The sequence below is a fragment of the Nesoenas mayeri genome (genome assembly GCF_963082525.1).
Source record: "Nesoenas mayeri genome assembly, chromosome: 3".
Taxonomy (NCBI): Eukaryota; Metazoa; Chordata; class Aves; order Columbiformes; family Columbidae; genus Nesoenas; species Nesoenas mayeri.
The window spans coordinates 3,943,727-3,961,433 of NC_137544.1; the positions used below are offsets into that span (position 1 = coordinate 3,943,727).

General features: G+C 47.1%; 2 protein-coding genes across 3 annotated transcripts in view; both read left to right on the forward strand.

Annotated features, from left to right (window-relative positions):
• The window catches only part of GATA4 (GATA binding protein 4), a gene marked incomplete at both ends in the record, with an annotated part of 28,290 nt that extends 24,798 nt beyond the window's left edge, over positions 1-3,492 (forward strand). For both annotated transcript variants that reach the window (XM_080340957.1, XM_080340958.1), the window contains 4 exons: positions 177-302; positions 1,492-1,579; positions 1,848-1,993; positions 3,310-3,492. In XM_080340957.1, the coding sequence (XP_080197083.1) occupies positions 177-302; positions 1,492-1,579; positions 1,848-1,993; positions 3,310-3,492 (543 nt within the window). The remainder of the gene's footprint in view (positions 1-176; positions 303-1,491; positions 1,580-1,847; positions 1,994-3,309) is intronic.
• A 7,855-nt stretch (positions 3,493-11,347) lies between these two features.
• On the forward strand, positions 11,348-16,136 carry NEIL2 (nei like DNA glycosylase 2; the record flags this gene model as incomplete). The annotated part of the gene is made up of 4 exons (XM_080340964.1): positions 11,348-11,491; positions 12,731-13,044; positions 14,860-15,056; positions 15,820-16,136. The coding sequence occupies exons 1-4, from the start codon at positions 11,354-11,356 to the stop codon at positions 16,134-16,136; spliced, it is 966 nt and encodes a 321-aa protein (XP_080197090.1). The 5' UTR covers positions 11,348-11,353.
• Positions 16,137-17,707: the final 1,571 nt, after the last annotated feature.

Here is a 17,707-nt window from a genome sequence, read left to right on the forward strand (position 1 = left end):
GCTGATACCGAGGGCTGCCCCAACCCAGGTGCAGGACCTTGCACTTGGCCTTGTTACGAGAAGTTGGGCAGGAGAAGAAAACCTGAGGTGTGGTGCAGCGAGCTTGTTGGGATCTGATGCTGCTGCTGGTAGCAGTGGAGGGCTGACATGTTTTCTCCTTCTGTTTTCTCTCACAGTCGGCTTCCCGCCGCGTTGGCCTCTCTTGTGCCAACTGCCACACGACGACCACCACGCTCTGGCGCAGAAACGCCGAGGGAGAGCCCGTCTGCAATGCCTGCGGACTCTACATGAAGCTCCATGGGGTAACGTCTTCACTGATCTCTGCTCTATGTGGGGAGGGTATCAATAGCACCAAGTTGGGGATTGGGCTCATTGCACAACTCTGTGCTCTCCTGGAGCTGTTTTTCCTCTGGGATTTAGTCCCCCTCAACATTATATCATGGTTTTATTGCCAAGGGGTGATGCACGCAGGGAATTTCTCATATAGCAATTAGCTGCCCTTGGAATCCAAGTCTTGAAACCCCACAAAACTCGGCCCAGATTCTTCCCACCTAAATTCAGGCACTTTGGCGAGAAATTTGAGTCAGAACTACAAAGAAAGACTGAGTTCCTTCGCACGGGGTGTCAGATTCCAGCCAAGACTTGGTTGTAGACTTGTCACGGGAGCAACCAATGGCTCTTCTTGCACATTTGCCTTCTCCTGCCAGTGGGTGCTTCAGGAATCTGTGTCATTTCTGATACATCTAGAAGAGTCAAGTTGGGGTCCAAGATGTAGCAGGACTTCAGGGCACTTTGAGGATGCAAATCTCCAGTCCTTCTCCCATCAGTCAGCGGCAATGGGGCCACCCCTGTGGTAGAAGCAGAAGCATTCAACACCCTGGAAACTGGTTAATAGCAAACCCCAGTTCCACTTCTCATTGCTACTCCCATGGTTTTTATACACATCCATGCTCCCAAAGATGTCCAGAGCTTCAGCACAGATGGAAGAGCATTCACAAGGGACAGGTCAAAGCTTGAAGACCAGGTGGATGAGGGGAAGTCTCACCTAACCCAACAAATTATTCCTAGAAATCTCAGTGTTTCTGACCATGAGGGTGACTACCTCTGTGGGATCAGCTCCTAAGGGAGGTCTCCCCACATAGACTTGGTACCTTTCCAGAAAGCAGGTATTAGCCAGAAAAACATCTTCTCTGAAAGACTTACTTTCTCCTAAACAGGAAAGTAAATCACATGAGCTGTTATTCCCTTCTGGCCTTAAAACACTTTCTACCTATGATGTGAAAATCCAATATATTCCCATTTGGATGCATATCTTGTAGCTTTGAAATATCTCTTCACACAACAATGTTGCTCAATGACTTTGGGCTCCATTTTGTTGCTTTGAATTAAATCAGCTGGTTTTTGTGGGGCCTACGAGGTCAAGCTGGAATCATGTTCTCCTAGATGACCTCATGGCCAGAAACTAATGTGCTTTTATATTTGGTTCTATAGGTTCCAAGGCCGTTAGCAATGAGAAAAGAGGGTATTCAGACAAGGAAGCGCAAGCCAAAGAACCTTAGCAAAACAAAGACACCAGCAGGTAAGCGTTGAATGAAGGAGTTTATTGCATGTGCATATGCGTGTGCACTTGTGTTCCTGATCATTGTGTCCTGTGAGTTTGACACCCAGACAGAAAATGGGCTAATTCTTCAAAAATAAGGGATGTCTGAATGCCTTTCAGCAGTAGCAAAGCAATTTTGGCTATTTATTTTTTTAATTTTTACCTGTACTAACTTTCTGTGGGTGGGCACAGCTCCGCACTGAAAGATCTTTGTAAAGAGCCTGCTTTACCATTTGCTTTCTCCAAGGTCCATCCAGCAGCGAGAGTCTTACCCCAACCACCAGCTCTGCCAGCAGCAGCAGCAGCAGCGCCACAACCACCGAGGAAATGCGCCCCATAAAAACAGAACCTGGGCTCTCATCTCATTATGGGCACCCCAGCCCAATTTCTCAGGTACAGGGTGGGAGATTCTGGCAGTGGGACAAAAATGGGAGCTAAGATGGTAGATGCAGTGAGAACATCCTCAAACCTTCTGTGGGAAGAGGCTGCCTCTTTTCAACCCAGAGGTCTAGGAGCTCACAGTAAGAGATCTGTCCTCTGGGATGCTGCAAAAACTCACATTCTTGTCACCATGTCTACAGCACTATATGGCTTTTTAATGACGTGTAGCCATTCTGAATGGACAACAAGAAGTAGCAGCTTGGTTGGAAATTCTTTCTGGCTAGACAGCTATATAGGTCCCATAGGAAGAAAATGACCATTTCCTTTTTATGATTTGATTTTATTTGTCTCAAGCAAGGATAACTTGGCAATATTACCCCACTTTCTCTGGCTGTGTGTTGAGCAGTATGAGAAATGCAGTGTGAGGAGAATAAACTCACATAGTCCAAATCTGAGTTGAATCCCTGCAAAGGTAAAGCAAGGCAGCATGATGGCAGAGAGCTGCAGGATGAAGTGGTGTGTTCTGTGCCATAACCACCTGAAAGGAGGTTGTAGCATGGAGGGTGTTTGTCTCCTTTCCCAAGTCATAAGTGACAGGAAGAGAAGAAATAAGTTGTGCCAGGGGAGGTTTAGATTGGATATCAGGAAAAATTTCTTCCTGGAAGAATTTGTAAGCTAGGAGAGCATGAGGACAATGAAATCTCAAGCCTCCGGAGGTAAAATGATCATTTCTGACATTTAGAAGGGAACAAGTTGTCCCAGATGCAATTAGAGGAAAGAACAGGGTCTGGAACAAGATGGAAAGAGCCTGGTCTTATGAGGAGTGGGGTTCAGCTGGAGAACAGGAGCTGAGGGGAGACCTTCTGATCTCTGAACTGCCTGAAAGGAGCTTGGAGCCAGGGGGGGTCGGGCTCTGCTCCCCAGAAACAAGCGCCAGGAGCAGAGGAAACGGCCTCAAGTTGCGCCAGGGGAGGTTGAGGTTGGATGTGGGGAACAATTTCTTCCCCAAAGGGCTGTGGGGCATTGGAACAGGCTGCCCAGGGCACTGCTGGAGTCACCATCCATGAAGGGGTTGAATAGACATGGAGATGAGGTTCTCAGGGACATAGTTTAGTGCTAGATTTAGGTTATGGTTGGACTTGATGATATTAAGGGTCTCTTCCAACTAAAATGATTCTGTGATTCTATGATCATGCATGAGCTGTGATCTGGAGCTCCACAGCAAGCCCAGAGATGTGTTATTACAATAGCACCAGCCTCCCATAAAGGGATTCTTATGGTCCACTATGTTTTGAAGCTTTGTTCACAGGATCTTCCTTTACCCATAGGCATTCTCAGTCTCTGCCGTGTCCGGCCATGGATCATCTATTCACCCTGCGATTTCGGCTCTGAAGCTTTCACCGCAGGCTTACCAGTCAGCGATCAGCCAGTCTCCCCAAACCAGCTCCAAACAGGACTCCTGGAACAGCCTCGTGTTAGCTGAAAACCATGGAGACATCATAACTGCATAAGCTGGTCTTCCACCCATGGACTTCAGGCTGATCCACTTGAGAGATGAAGAAGATGCCACATAATCATCAAGTCAATGTTGTTTCCCACCTCCCCTGCTCTCCCACCTTCTCTCCCCTTGTGAGATGTTCCAGCAAAGAGGTAAAGAGGACTTATCTGAGGTGTAGGAGAGCTCTCACGAAACAAACAGAGAAGACTCAAATCTCAATCCAATGGACTTCAAGCCTTTTTTCCCCCACTTTAAATGAGCCTCTCCATTTGATTGCCACCATCCTCTACAAAACAGCCAGAAACACAAAGTTGGACACAATTCTTGAGCTTTGTTTATTTAAAAACATCTGGCATTTAAGACTCAGATGATGGTGGAGCAGAGACACTTGTTTTTTTTTCATCTGTCACCATCTGTTCTTTTCCTGACCAGAAGAAAACGTCACCATCTTCTCACTACCCAAATTCAGTGACCTTCCACCAAACGAAGCCAGTTCCAGAAAAGTTTGTTGAATAGACTTCACTAGACATGTGGTGGTGGCTTTAGAGGATTTGATATGAATCAGGGCACAGAAAAAGGAGACCTTCCCTCACGTACATCCTTAGCTCACACATCTAGAGCATTGTCTTCATTTTCCTAGATAGTCTGAAAACCTAATGAATGTCCATATTTAATAGTAACTCCTTTCCTATTTATCATTACAAAACCATGGGATTGTGTTTCCAAAAGGTTGTTAGCTGAGCCTGGAGAAGGTCTGTCCAAAGTCAAAGGGGGATTTTGGAAGGAGGAACCTTCTGGAAGCAAGTAGAGGAGACCCACATTGGTTATCAAATCCTGGAGGAGACTGTTCCCTTATGGAAAGCAACAAGCCAGGCTTAGAAATCATTCAAGAGCACAGCACGTGAAAGATGCTCTTCTAACACTGCTGTGCCATCGCTTTTCGAGACAGCTAATTTAATTATTTTGCATACTTTTCTGCTGGTTTTGATGTCATTGATGAAATCTGACTGTCACTTCTTTTTGGCTGTACTGTGAGTGTCCGCTTTCCCCCTAACAGATGGCTCATGACCATTTCACATGTCTAACCCTTTAGGACTTCACCTTTTGCCACAAGCAAAGGCTTCAGCCTCTAATGGATGTAGGCAGGGGCCGATTTCTTTACCAAGCACGTGCACAGACTTGCTTGCCTGCAAGAGAAGCATAACTCCATTCATGCACGAGTATTAAATGAGACTCGTATGTTTTCTCGGCCATAAGGCTCTCAGTAACCAGGGAACCCTAGCAAATGGGGTTGGAAGAGATGTTGAGAGCTCTACTGACTCATTCCCTTTTCCCAAAGGGATCACTTCTACCTAACCCAGCCCTGGCTGCTCTTTCTCCAGCATGTGCTTAACAAACTCCAGCATCGCAGATGCCACAGCTCCCCTGTGCAAAGTGCTTCACCAGATGCTTGCCATGATGTTTTCATCAACATTTCCAAGGAGGAAATTTCCATTTCCAGGCAGAGAATTTCTGGGAGACCTCATTCTACAAGATTCTCTGCCTTTATTTCTGTCTGCTCTCAAACTCTGTTATTCTTCTTGCCTTCCCAGCTCCTCTCTTTCCTCCCTGCACCCACAACTCGAGTACTGAACTACCAAGAGAAAAATCTAGAAGAAGGATTGTGCATCCTCCACCCAAAATGTGCCATCCTCCATCTCCCACTGTTTAACATTCCCACAAAGAGTGTTTCCACCAAGATACATGGCTTGGCGAAGAGGAAAGCTGCATACACATCTGAATCAAAAGCATGGCATTGCATTGTCTTTGGTTGAACTCACCGTTTTCTTCTGGATGGGAGAAAAGCTTCTTTAAGGAGAAGGATCCAACTGAACTGGTCGTGATAAAGACTGGGACTGGAGTCACGGTAGAGACCTGGACCCTTTCACATTCCCTGTGCTCTGCGTAGCTCATATCTGCAGGGTTTTGGGAAGGGGTGACAGAGCCTCTGCACTCCCCAGAGAAATTACCATGGCAGTGATGCCATGGAAATGGTTGGATGGTGTTTGCACCACTTCCCACTTCGTGCGGCTGAGCAAATACAGGGTCTAGCCTCATTAGTGCTAATTTCAGACATGGAAAACACATTCATGAAACATGGATTAAAAATAAATGAAATTCCATGATTGCACTCCAGCCTGGTAGGCTGCAGAGAAGAGGCCAGAAATAGCATTTAAAAAGTATGAATTTGGGGTGAAAACATAGAGGTGTTTCTTCCTGGGCATGCAGGTCTTTAGCCAGTATCCTCCTTGAACTATTAATATATTCCTTTGTCAATGGCAACTGAGCTCTCTTGGGACCTGGCTGTGAATTCCTGTCCGTAACGGAGAATCACGCACCACAAAGATGCCTCTTGGCTAACGCACACATCTGAGACACCCAGAACTACCCTGGACAACTCGAGAGGGAGGGGAACAGGTGATCTCCTGCAGAGGAGCTAAAGTCCAGACCAATCATGTGCCCTATTTCTCCTTTCATATGAATGCTCCCAGAGCTTCTGTCCACCTTGCCTTATTACTGCTCTCCTCCTCCTGCCCTCAAAGCTAAAATCCCTGGCTGAATTTTTCTCCTGCCCTTTAAAACACACTCTGAGATGCCATGAAGGAGTCTGCTTGTGATGCAGGAGGGGAAAAAAAACCCTGCAGGACATCAGACTGCCTGATGCTCCCTCAGGTTACCTGAATAATCATGGTAGAGATTCGTTAATTGGTTCCAAGCCTTCCTCAAAGCCTTAAAAATAATTCTTGAAACAGATTGAGGAGCATTTACAAGGACCAAGGTAACAAAACAAGATGTCTGCTTTCAAATGGTGAGGTTTTGGGCCTGGGAGGACAACTTGGTTCTCTTTAGTGGTAAAAATTACCTCTTTTGTCCCCCTTTTGCACCACGAGCAGTAGAAGTCCAGATACACCTGTTCTGCTGTTCTTCTCAATAATCCAGAACCGCTGTAGAACAGCATTTACTGTATTCTGACCAACACTGATATCACGCTGGTGAGATGTTGACTTTGGATGGAGCACCATCATGCCAGGTGCTGTACAAACATACCATAAGAGATGGGTCCTGTTCTATGGAGCTTGTAACAATAGAATCATGGAATAATTAAATCAGAAGGGATTAGATCAGGTTTCTCAGGGCCCTGTTCAGTCAAGTGTTGAATATCCCCAAGAATGGAAATGCTGAAGCCTCTCTGGGTTCTTGCTCCAGTGTTTACCACCCTCATAGCGAAAATGTTTTTCCAAATAAAGGTTAGATTCTAATGAGAATCAAAATAATTAGTAAATTAATTGCTCAGACTTAGAGACTCACAAAAAAAGGAGTCATTGCAGGAGGCTGAACATCATCTCCAAGCACTGGGGTCACACAAAGGCTCTTCTTGTAGGTAGGAAATGGGATGGCCAACGCAGGTTGACAAACACGAGAAGTGACAGATGAAGGATACTCACAGGATGGGAGGATAAAAGTGCGACCAGCCTCAGGACACTCAGCTCACTCCAGCAGAAGGGGCAACTTGACAAATTCTGGGTTCAGTCTGAGTTCTGCTTTCCTTCCCATGATGGGGAAGGGGAGGTATTTAGAGCTTGATTTGTTAATGAAATAAGATACAATTATTAGAAATCTGTTAAGGCAAAATAATTATTTCTATTATAATTGCTGGAGAACATAGTGAGGACCATAGCAAGTCAGGTCCTACACAAATGCAGGACCAAGAACTATCCCTGCCCTGAGGAGTAAGAGGGAAGGGCCTAGTCCTGCAAAACATTTAAGCATGATAAAGGCATTTGCAGGACTTGTTCCCTTGGATGTCATCATTAATCACACACGCAAATTTTGATGTCAAAGGGGTTTTAGCAGAAGGTTTGGTTGTATCAAACCAGATCTTTGCAAGGGCTCAATGGTCACCAGAGTGAGATGGGCAGATGAGAACCAGGAGCCAGAGTGGTAGAAAGGTCATTTAACCATGTCTAGATGTCTTTCCTCTTTGTGGAAGTGCAATATCTGGAATCACTTCAGTTATTTTGTAAATTGATCAGGCAAAATCCGTATTTCACTTGCAATGTTATGGGCTGGCTGGAGAGGGTGCAGTCAGGAGGAGCTCAGGAATATTGTAAGGGAGCTTTAAAACCAATCAACAACTCCTAATTTAACGTTGAAGCTGTGACTATGTCAGGGGTGGTGTTTTGTTTTGCCTTTTTTTTTTCTCCCCATGTATAAAGTTAGAAGCTTCCCAGGTCTTCTGGGAAGGTCTCATGGAGACAGACACTTATTTGTAAGGGGGAGAGGGAAACCAACCAACTGAACAAGTTGTAATTATTTAAAAATGTAAAAAAAATATATATTATGAAGTAGTATGGCTACCAATCCACGTAACTTCTACACCTTTAGGACTAATGGAAATAAAACAATGATAATAAAACCAGAAGGCTGCTGTTTGACTTTGACTACCCTCATGGGCTTCTCGGGAAGGGCTGGGGGTAAACGATCACCTATGAAGTGCACCTGGAGAAGACACGGTGCAACGGTTCCTGTCCTCATAATGATAGAATTACAGAGTAATTTAAATCAGAAGGGACTGGATCAGGTTTCTCAGGGCCCTTTTCAGTGACATGTTGAATATCCCCAAGGATGGAAAATCTGGAACCTCTCTGGGTTCCTCTTCCAATGTTTGTGCACCCTCATGGTGGAGATGTTTTTTCTGAATAAACATTAGATTCTAATGAGAAGCAAAATAATTGGTAAATTAATTGCTCAGATTTAGGGACTCCCAAGCAATGAGTCAGTGCAGGAGACAAGGTTTCCAAGTCCTAGAGTCCCACAGAATTCCTTCTTGTAGGCAGGACCTGGGATGGGCAACACAGGATGACAAACACCAGAAGTAACACACCCAGCAATGGAGCAATTCAAGGCCAGGCTGGATGAGACTTTGAGCAGCCTGGTCTAGCAGAAGGTGGCCCTGCTTACAGCAGGGGGTTGGAATGAGATGATCTCTAAGATCCCTTCCAACCCAAACTAGTCTATGACTTTAATACAAAGGGAGAAAAGCACCCAATATGTTTTCCATGCAGCAGATAATCTCTTCCTAACACTGTGCAGAAGTACAAAGCTCCTCAGGGCACTTTAATACTATTATGACTTATCTTTTGGGACTGCTCAATGACCTGGTTTTGCCTAATTGTTAAGCCTAATTGCTCTAATCGCTTCCAGCTGAACTGAGAGGCATCACCCTTAACCCAAAAACAACTAGTTTTCCAGCAAGCACACCCCTTCTACGAGCACCCAATGTTATCCCCAAAGTACACAGTGTCACTCCCTGTCTAACCACTCCCTGGACACCACTGCAACTGGTTGGGTGAGTGCAACCAGTGCCTGAAACCCCACCTTTTCCTCCCACACCAGCCAACCAGGGAGCTCCTCTGGTATTTGGGGGTGGAAGACCCTCCTCCCCTATAAAAGTGGGTGGGTGGAAGGGTTTTGGGTGCAGAAGGTTACATTGAGGGTGGGTAGGTTGCTTAGGGAGAGGGTGGAGAGGCTGTGGGAGATGTTGGGAGGCAAACTAGGTGGGGAGAGGAGGGGCTATGGAGGGTGTTGGTCTCTTCTTCTAAGTAACAAGCAATAGGACAAGAGGAAATGGCCTCAAGTTGTGCCAGGGGAGGTTCAGATTGGATATTAGGAACAAATTCTTCATGGAAAGGATTGTTGAACATTGGAATAGGCTGCCCAGGGAAGTGGTGGAGTCACCATCCCTGGAGGAGTTTAAAAGATGTGTAGATGAGGTTCTTAAGGATGTGGTTTAGTGGCAGTGTTGCATTAATGGTTGGACTCAATGATCTTGAGGGTCTCTTCCAACCAAAATGATCCCATGATAAGGAGGGCAAGGCTGTGTGGTCTTTTCCCCAGCTGCAAGCACCAGGTGGGCCTGGGAAGGGCTTGAGGGCTGGATGCAGAAATATGGGGTTTGGGTGGAGTAGAATGGGTGTCTCCACTGCCCTAGGGAGACATGGGGTGGAATGAGGTGACAACCGTGGACTCAGTTGTTTTGCAAAACTATAAGTTGATGCTTGGCTGAGTGTGAGAAGATGAGGAGCTCTTCACTCCTTTAATTGCATGTGGAGTCAGGGCTGTGCCTCAGAATCCCTGTGGAAGCTTTGTGTGGGGGTGTGAGGCCATGGTGGGTCTTGGTCTGCAACCCCTGGGTGCGAGTGAAGCTGGGTTGAGGCAGGTGAAGCTGGCAGCCTTGTCATGTCCCAGTGTGGGTGCTTGGCCTGTGTCTGAGCACAAGTACTGGAAACGAGCCCATGCATAGGGAGGGTTTCTCCTGGCTCCCTTCCCCAGATCTGTAGTGGTACCAGCTCAGGTGTCTTGCTGGGACAGGCTCTGGAGTGCAGTGGTCATGCTCATGGCAAGATGAGTGTCATGGCCTGCAGAAGTTTGGGGCTTGTTATCCTCCTTCTTGGAGGAGAAAGCATTTTGGAAGAGACCAAAGTAGGTCTGGAGTAAAAAGGTGAAGCAGGGAGGTCCCTGGAGAGTAGAAGACCAGAGGCAGGTGATGCTGGTTCTTCTGATGTCCTGGGGGAAAGGGCAGGCTCTCCTCTTGAAGAGGAGCATTACTCTGCTGCCCAGAGGGGCTGCAGCTGTGGGAGCATGTGCATTAAAACCCTATGAAGTGCTCAGCACTTGCAGTCCCTCTCAACAAGCCTGCTGTGGACCAAACTGGCAGCAGCTGGATCTGCACAGCTCTGCAGGGCATGAGCTTCCTTGGAGCTTGAGTTGGGCTTTGTGAGTTGTCCTGGGGCTCATTTTGTGTTGCCTGACACAAAGCCAGTGCCTGGATAGTCAGGAGGAGAACCCAAAGGGCCCAGGACATGGGTAGAGCCCTTGGATGATGTGTGTCCAGTGGCCAAACGCTGCTCCCAGGGATCCAGCTTGCTGCTGGTGCCTTTGGCAGCAGGAGCATCTCTTTAGCTGACTCTTGGTCTGAAAACAATACGCAGCTGTTTTGGGGGAAACTGGAGCAGCCCTGTGAGTAATTATCCCATGCTCTAGGAGACACAGGAGTAAAGCTCAGTGGTTTATTCCTGGTAAAGCTAGTTTGTATGACCAATTAATACCTTGAATTTCATGTCTTGGATCCAGGTGATGTTCCCTGATACGTTTTCCTCTTGAGCTCTTCCAAGAGGGCTTTGGTTTGTGTTCTGCAGCACATGAAGTGAAACACTGTCCCAGGTTGGGCAGAGAGGTGGTGGATGAACCATCCCTGGAGACATCCCAGGCCAGGCTGGACGGGGCTCTGAGCAAGCTGAGCTGGTGAAGATGTCCCTGCTCATGGCAGGGCTGGCACTGGATGAGCGTTGAAGGTCCCTTCCAACCCAAACTATTTGATAATATCTGTGTAAGGCTGCATTCTTCCTTTGTATTGGGATGTCAATGCTGTGACTGAGGGAATAGTTGGAGTTAGGAGAGCTCTTGTTGCTGCTGAGGAGAGAGATGCTAAAATAATTTAAGGTCCTCTGTGACTTTTGGAGAACTTGTGGTAGGAAATGACTTATGGAGATTTCCAGGCCAAATCCCTGCTCGTGGAATGAAAACTAACATTAAAAAAGGGTTGCTCAGGGCCTTTTTTTGAGTTATTATCTCCAAGGATGGAAATTCCTCTACTTCCCTGGGCCTGAAAGGAACCTATTTCCCTCCATTGACTTTGCCACAGGAACTTGAAGAGGAAAAAGGGGATGGGGAGTTTGAGTTCAGCCTCTGTCTGGTCTTGTGTATTTCTGAGTTGCAACTTTCCTTTAAGTCGAGGGCATCAAGTGTGAGAAGGTCCTCAACAGCTGCTGGAGATGCCAGAGGGTCCATCGGTGAGGAAGTTCCAGCTGCTGACCTCCCCTTTTGTGGGACAAGTGGTGGCTAAGGTTGGGGGAAGCAGCAAGAAGATCAATGTGAATGACCTGAATGCCCTGAGGCTCCAGGACTCCCAGGTGAGATGTACTAAAGATGAACTTATTGGTCCGTGGCAAGTCTGAGACAAACCACCACAGATAGTCCTGCATCTGGGTCACAGAAGGTGCATGACTTGAGAATGACACCAAGCTTTTGGTTGAGGTGGAACATTGTCTTCATTTATAGCCACAAAATAGGTGCATGTGGCCAAAGAGATGTGTATGCCCATTTTGTAGTATTGTTCCTTGTTGTGAAGTTTGGAATCAAGGTTACTGTGAGGAGAGGCTGTTGCAGTGATATGGCTGGACATGGAGATGCCCAGATTTATTTGTGGGTTTGGGTCAGTTGTGCTAATGTGCTGGTTCTGTGCCTCTTAAGGGATGAGGAGTTGGTGTTGGCAAGGGCTGTTTGTACAAGATGAGAGTTGATTTCCTCAGGATGTGGATGTCAGAAGCAGCAGCCGCATTTCCCTCAGGTGTGAACGTGCACAGCTGGCTGGGTTGAAATGTCTGTGCTGTGGGCACTTGTGAGATAGTCACATTGGGTCAGTCCTGTTGGGGCTTTCACTTGGCTGATCTCCTTCAGATGATGATTTGGACTTGACTGACCAGATGTTACTGTAGCCTCACCTCTAATTACATGATGGTCTCATCTCAGGGCACAGATGTGAGCTGCTCTACAGCCATTTGTGGCTTCAGAGCCAGCCTTGAGTTAGGTCACCCTAGCCTGAGACACCTGAGGCCAGCACAAAGTGGAGAGAAATGAGAAGCAGAGATGACAGACTTTGAAACCCCAAGTGTCCATCCTGGTGCGTCTCTTTGGCATGACAGGAACCTCTGGGAGGGCTTCACAGTGGAGTGGCATCTGAATACCTTGTGCTTCACGTAGATGAAAAGGGATGCTGAAAGGATAACTGCAGCTCTGATGGGAATGACTCAGATGCCAACGAATCCTGTGTTATGGCTAGGCATGAGGAAGAAATTTTTTACAATGAGGGTGGTGAGAGCCTGGCCCAGGTTGGCCAGAGAGATGGTGGATGAACCATCCCTGGAAACATCCCAGGCCAGGCTGGACGGGGCTCTGAGCAACCTGAGCTGGTGAAGATGTCCCTGCTCATGGCAGGGGTGGCACTGAATGAGCTTTGAAGGTCCCTTCAACCCAAACTATTCTATGATTCTATGTATCTTCTGTCTAAAAGAGGTTGTAGACAATAATCACTTGTGTGAAAACAGCCAGAGGTTATGTGGATCCTAAATACATCCCACCTTTTTTCTCAGGTTCATGGGAAGAACTTGTACTTGGCCTTTGTGACAGCTGAAGGTCCCTTAGGGCCAACTGCGGAAAGAGATGCTGCTGGAGGGGCAAGTTCTCCTTGGGGAGCGCAAGGACAGGTTTGTGCTCCACAGATACATCCCCAGGATGAGGAGCCACAGGAACTCCTGCACTCCGTGTCTGAAGTCCCAGGTGCAGCAGAAGGTCCGGGCAGCTGGCTGCGCATCCACTTCGGCTTGTTTGGTAGCGTTCGGGCAAATGAATTCTCAAGAGCAAACAAAAGCAATAAGAGGGGGGACTGGAAGGACCCTACACCCAGGTATTTGGAATCCTCTTCTCACAAACTTTCTCCTTGCCTCTCATTTTGGAGAACTGTTCTTCTATCTCAAACTGGATTTGTGTGGCAATGCTCTTAGTGATTTCTTTCCTTTCTGATAAGTCTTAAGTAGGCAGGAGGGATGGCATGACTGGCTGTGGGGTGTGTTCAACCAGGGAATCCACAGTAGACTGTTGCCTAAGTATTCCTATGTTGTAGGTGTCTTGCAGGCCTCCCAACAGTATCAGTTGATCATGATTTTCTTTTGACACACCTTATCTTGGTACTGCATGTTCTTCTACCGTTAGTAAGAAACTGAGATTTCTGCCCTTTGCCACCTTCTGCCTCCTCCCAGCTACAAAATTGATAATGCTTTACTTTTTGCTACTGTCTCTGTGTTTCATCTCCTTTGTTTTATGTGATGAGGGAACTAAGTGATTGCACTTGTAGGATGCATATTACCTGCTAGCCTGGGGATCATAGTACCAGCTCATTTAAGATCTTTATTCAAAGAGAGAATTTTTTTAGGATGTCAGACTGAATCATGCTCTGAAAATGCCGGTTTCTCCCAATTACATGATTTAAAAGTCTCAGATGAGGCCACCAAGATGATCAGAGGGCTGGAACCACTCTGCTGTGAGGAAAGACTGAGAGAGTTGGGGTGTTCAGCCTGGAGAAGGCTCCAGGAAACCTTATTGAGGCCTTTCTGGACTTAAAAGGTGCTGAGAAGAAAGATGGGGACAGACTTCTGAGCAGGGCCTGTTGTGATAGGAAAAGGGATGACGGTTTTAAAATAAAGAAGAGGAGATTCAGGACAGACATGAGGAAGAAATCGTTTGTGCTGAGGGTGTAGAGAGCCTGTCCCGGGTTGGGCAGAGAGGTGGTGGATGAACCATCCCTGGAGACATCCCAGGCCAGGCTGGACGGGGCTCTGAGCAACCTGAGCTGGTAAAGATGTCCCTGCTCATGGCAGGGGTGGCACTGGGGGAGCTTTGAAGGCCCCTTCCAACCCAAACTATTCTATGGTTCTATGAAATAACATATGTCTAGGGCAGCTGGAATCACAGGCTGGAGTGATGCTGTTCAAGGCAGCAGTCTGTGTCCTGAGTCCCACTGCAAATGTACTTAACAAGGAGGGGGTAAATACAGGAAAATTCTTTGGTCTCAGTTCTTGTAAGCTGTTTAACTTGAGTGCTTAATAATGTACAAGGTATGTCTGGCTCCTCTGTACGTAGTGTCCTTGGTAGGGACACACTCCCTGCTCCTCCATCCTGAAATGTTTTGGAGGATTGCTTTATTTCTACACAAATAATTTCAGACATAGTCAGTTTTGTGTGCCACTTAGATGTTGATGCATCTCTCTGCCTGCTGCTGTTTCTCAGCTGGGTACCACAGGGCAGCAGAAGGAGCCGTTATCCACAAGTTGTGTGGGTTCACAATGAGGTTTTTTTTGGCTGAAATCATAAAAGAGACCACTTTGTGCTAAGGTGGTGGCATGGTGTGTTGGAGTGCCTGCTGTCACCTTGTGCACATGAGCAAGCGTGGTGATGAGCTGTGGGGAAAGAATAGCTGGACTTGGGGAACTGGTACTTGAAGGTGTCTCCCTGGCTCTCATGAGATGTCCTTTCCATGGGCTGATGCCTTGCTCTGTGCTTTTCCCCGAGCTTATGTCATGTACAGGCTCTTTCTCACTTCCCAGCGCTTTTTGCTGCACCGCTACCTCTTTCTGCTCTGTCTGTGCAAGTCTCTTCAGCAGAGCAGAATATGGTTCAGGGATGTCTCTGGAACAAGACTTTTTAACTTGTCTGCTTCTCCCAGGCTGGTCCTGCACTTTGAGACTGGAGGTTTCCTTGTTTTCTACAACTGCCGAATGCACTGGTGCTCCGCTCCAAGCGCTGATCCTGCCTCTGACATCCTGTCTGTGGAATTCCACCGTGGCCAGGCGCTGGATGCTCTCCGCACATCCAATCCCATCTGCTACACCCTCTTAGACCAAAGACATTTTTCAGGGCTGGGTGAGTTCCAGGGTATGGTGGCAGAGCAAGAAATGGAGGAAGGTAGGGTGGGATGTCTACAGATCCAGTGCTGTGTATCTAAGCATTTAACTCCTTAGTCTTATGGCTTCTGGTTGGTGCAGCTTGAGGGTATGTGGTCATCTCACCTGTGGGAGATGTGCCCCAAGTAAAGGAGCTGCTCAGCCTGGTGACAGAGCTTTGGGAGGTGGTGTCCAGCCTGAGGAGTATCAGGGAGTTAATGACATTTGTGGCATTGTATTGTACTATCCCTGACACAGATCATAGAATCATAGTCATTTCAGTTGGCAGAGAGCCTCAAGATCATAGAGTCCAACCATAACTGAACTCTAGCACTAAACCGTTGTCCGTAAGGACCTCATCTATGTGTCTTTTAAGCCCCTCCAGGGATGGTGACTCCACTACTGCCCTGGGCAGCCTGTTCCAATGACTGACAACCCCTTCTGGGAAGACTTTTTTCCTAATATCCAATCTAAACTTCCACTGGCACAATTTCTGTGTGTGACCTATGGATTGGCTCATACTCGAGAACAAAAGGAAAGTCTTCTTCGGGGTAGTGGAAGAGAACATATTCCATTCCAATCCCAGTTATAAGTCTACTCTTTGTATGCCGCGTCAGATACGGGGAATGACATTGCTGTAATAGCTGTGATCCTTGAGGCAGAAGTCACAGACTGGGGCCACAGGTCTGCATCATCTTGATAAGAAACATCCTTATTGTCTCCCTATTTCTGGTTCTTTCCAGGGAACATCATTAAGAATGAGGTCTTGTACCTGGCCAAGATCCATCCATTAACACAAGGCTCTCTCTTGCCTCTCTCGAATCTGGAGCATCTACTTGACTGTGCCATTCGGTTCAGCTCAGACTGGCTGCACAGCAAGCTGCAGGGCAAAGGGCTGCACCCTCAGATCTACCAGAAGGAGCAGTGTCCCCTTGGACATGCAGTGATGAAGGGAACCTTTGGACCCTCAGGTAGCTACAAGAGACTTACATGGTGGTGTCCTCAGTGCCAGCCTGCGATACTGTCAGGGGATGGGGATCCTTCCCCAGTCACTGAGTGACCTGGCTTTGTGTTCCTGCTTTCCTGGACTTGTCTAGGTGGCTTCTGAACCACGTTCTTAGTTGCCCTGGAAAGGTGTTCATGGTTTCTTTGAGGCTGTTGAGTTTGCTCCTTGAGGACAGCGAGTTGGCGGAGTTCAGTGCTCAGTGGAGGCTACAGGACTCACTGCAGTGCTGTGTGCCTCTGGATGCAAAAAGGAAAGTGCTTGTACATGTTACATCTGGTTTTTTTGTCTCAGTGACACAACAGTGTAAATAGTTTGACCAGTTCCGGGGTGTTTTGGTTCCCCTGTTCTGACTGTGAGGAAGGGAAAATGTACAGTGTTGAGGGGGCAATCACTGTGGTCCGAAGTGATCCTGTCCCTTGATGCCTTATGGTGGAGTTAGCGGAGTAGGTGTATTCCTCTGTCTAAACAGCTTGATTAATTGAGTATTGGATAATTCTGCCTCCGCTTGTACCTGTGCAATGGGCTGCAATTAGGTGTAGTTAAAAGTGAGCGGCTGTTCCGTGTGTCCGATCTCACAGGGACAGTTGCCTCCTTCTGAAGGGAGAAAATCAACCTCAGCAGTTCTTGGTGGAGCTTGTCTCTGCCTGCCTGGCACGGTGTCTGCACACACAGGATGGATTTCTGTGGCAAACTGCCAATTAAAAAAAATATATATATAGTTCTGCTTGACAGATTATAGGGGTGGCCCCTAAGGAAGGGACTGTGAGGCTCAGTCAAGTCACCAGTTCCAATGGGGTTCACAAGTCAGATGGATCTGGGGGGTGTCTAACAATGTTTGTGATAACGGGTTATATAAAACTCATGATCTCCAAGGTAACCTTAAAAGTGCAAAGATCTGGAAATGGAGATCATGTGGTCCCTCCTTTGTTGATCTATGTGTTTCTGTGCAGTAGCCAGAAGTTGTTGCTGTCCTGTGTCCCTGGATCTGGGGCTACTTTAACAATAGATTGTTGACTTGAATGAAAAATAAAAGCTGGAGTTAGAACCAGTGATGCTCAGCTTAAGTTCAGCGTGTCTTTTCTGGTAGGTTCTTGGTTAAAAACTGAGATGTACAGGGAAACTCCAGTGTTTGCTGCTGCCCTTTAGAGGATGGTACCAGCAGCTTTCCACAGCCGCATAAGTGTGGCTTGCAGGGGGAACTATTTTCATGGGAAATGGATTTAAAGGTGGGTTGCAAATCCACCTGGAGTCACAACACCTCAGTAGTAGACTCCTTCACAAACAAGACTTGCGCAACCTCTCTCCTGTGAACTGAAGTGCCCTCGAGTTGGTTGCAGGTTACGGGATTGTTGAATAACCAAATTAATGGGGTTACGGTGCCAAAGAAGATGGTTAATGTCACTCGTGCATGTCCTGCAGCATGTTGGTGAAGGCCTAGAAATGAGGTATGGTGTTTTCCATGACCTTTTAAAAGAGGGGGAAAAGAAAAAACAACAAAAACAAAACAAAACCCACAACACAAAACAAACACACACACAAACACAGAGAAAGAACAACTGGAAAACCACCAAAACCTGAACCTCACACCTTGAAGCATGAGATTGCAGCTGAGTATCTGTAGCAGA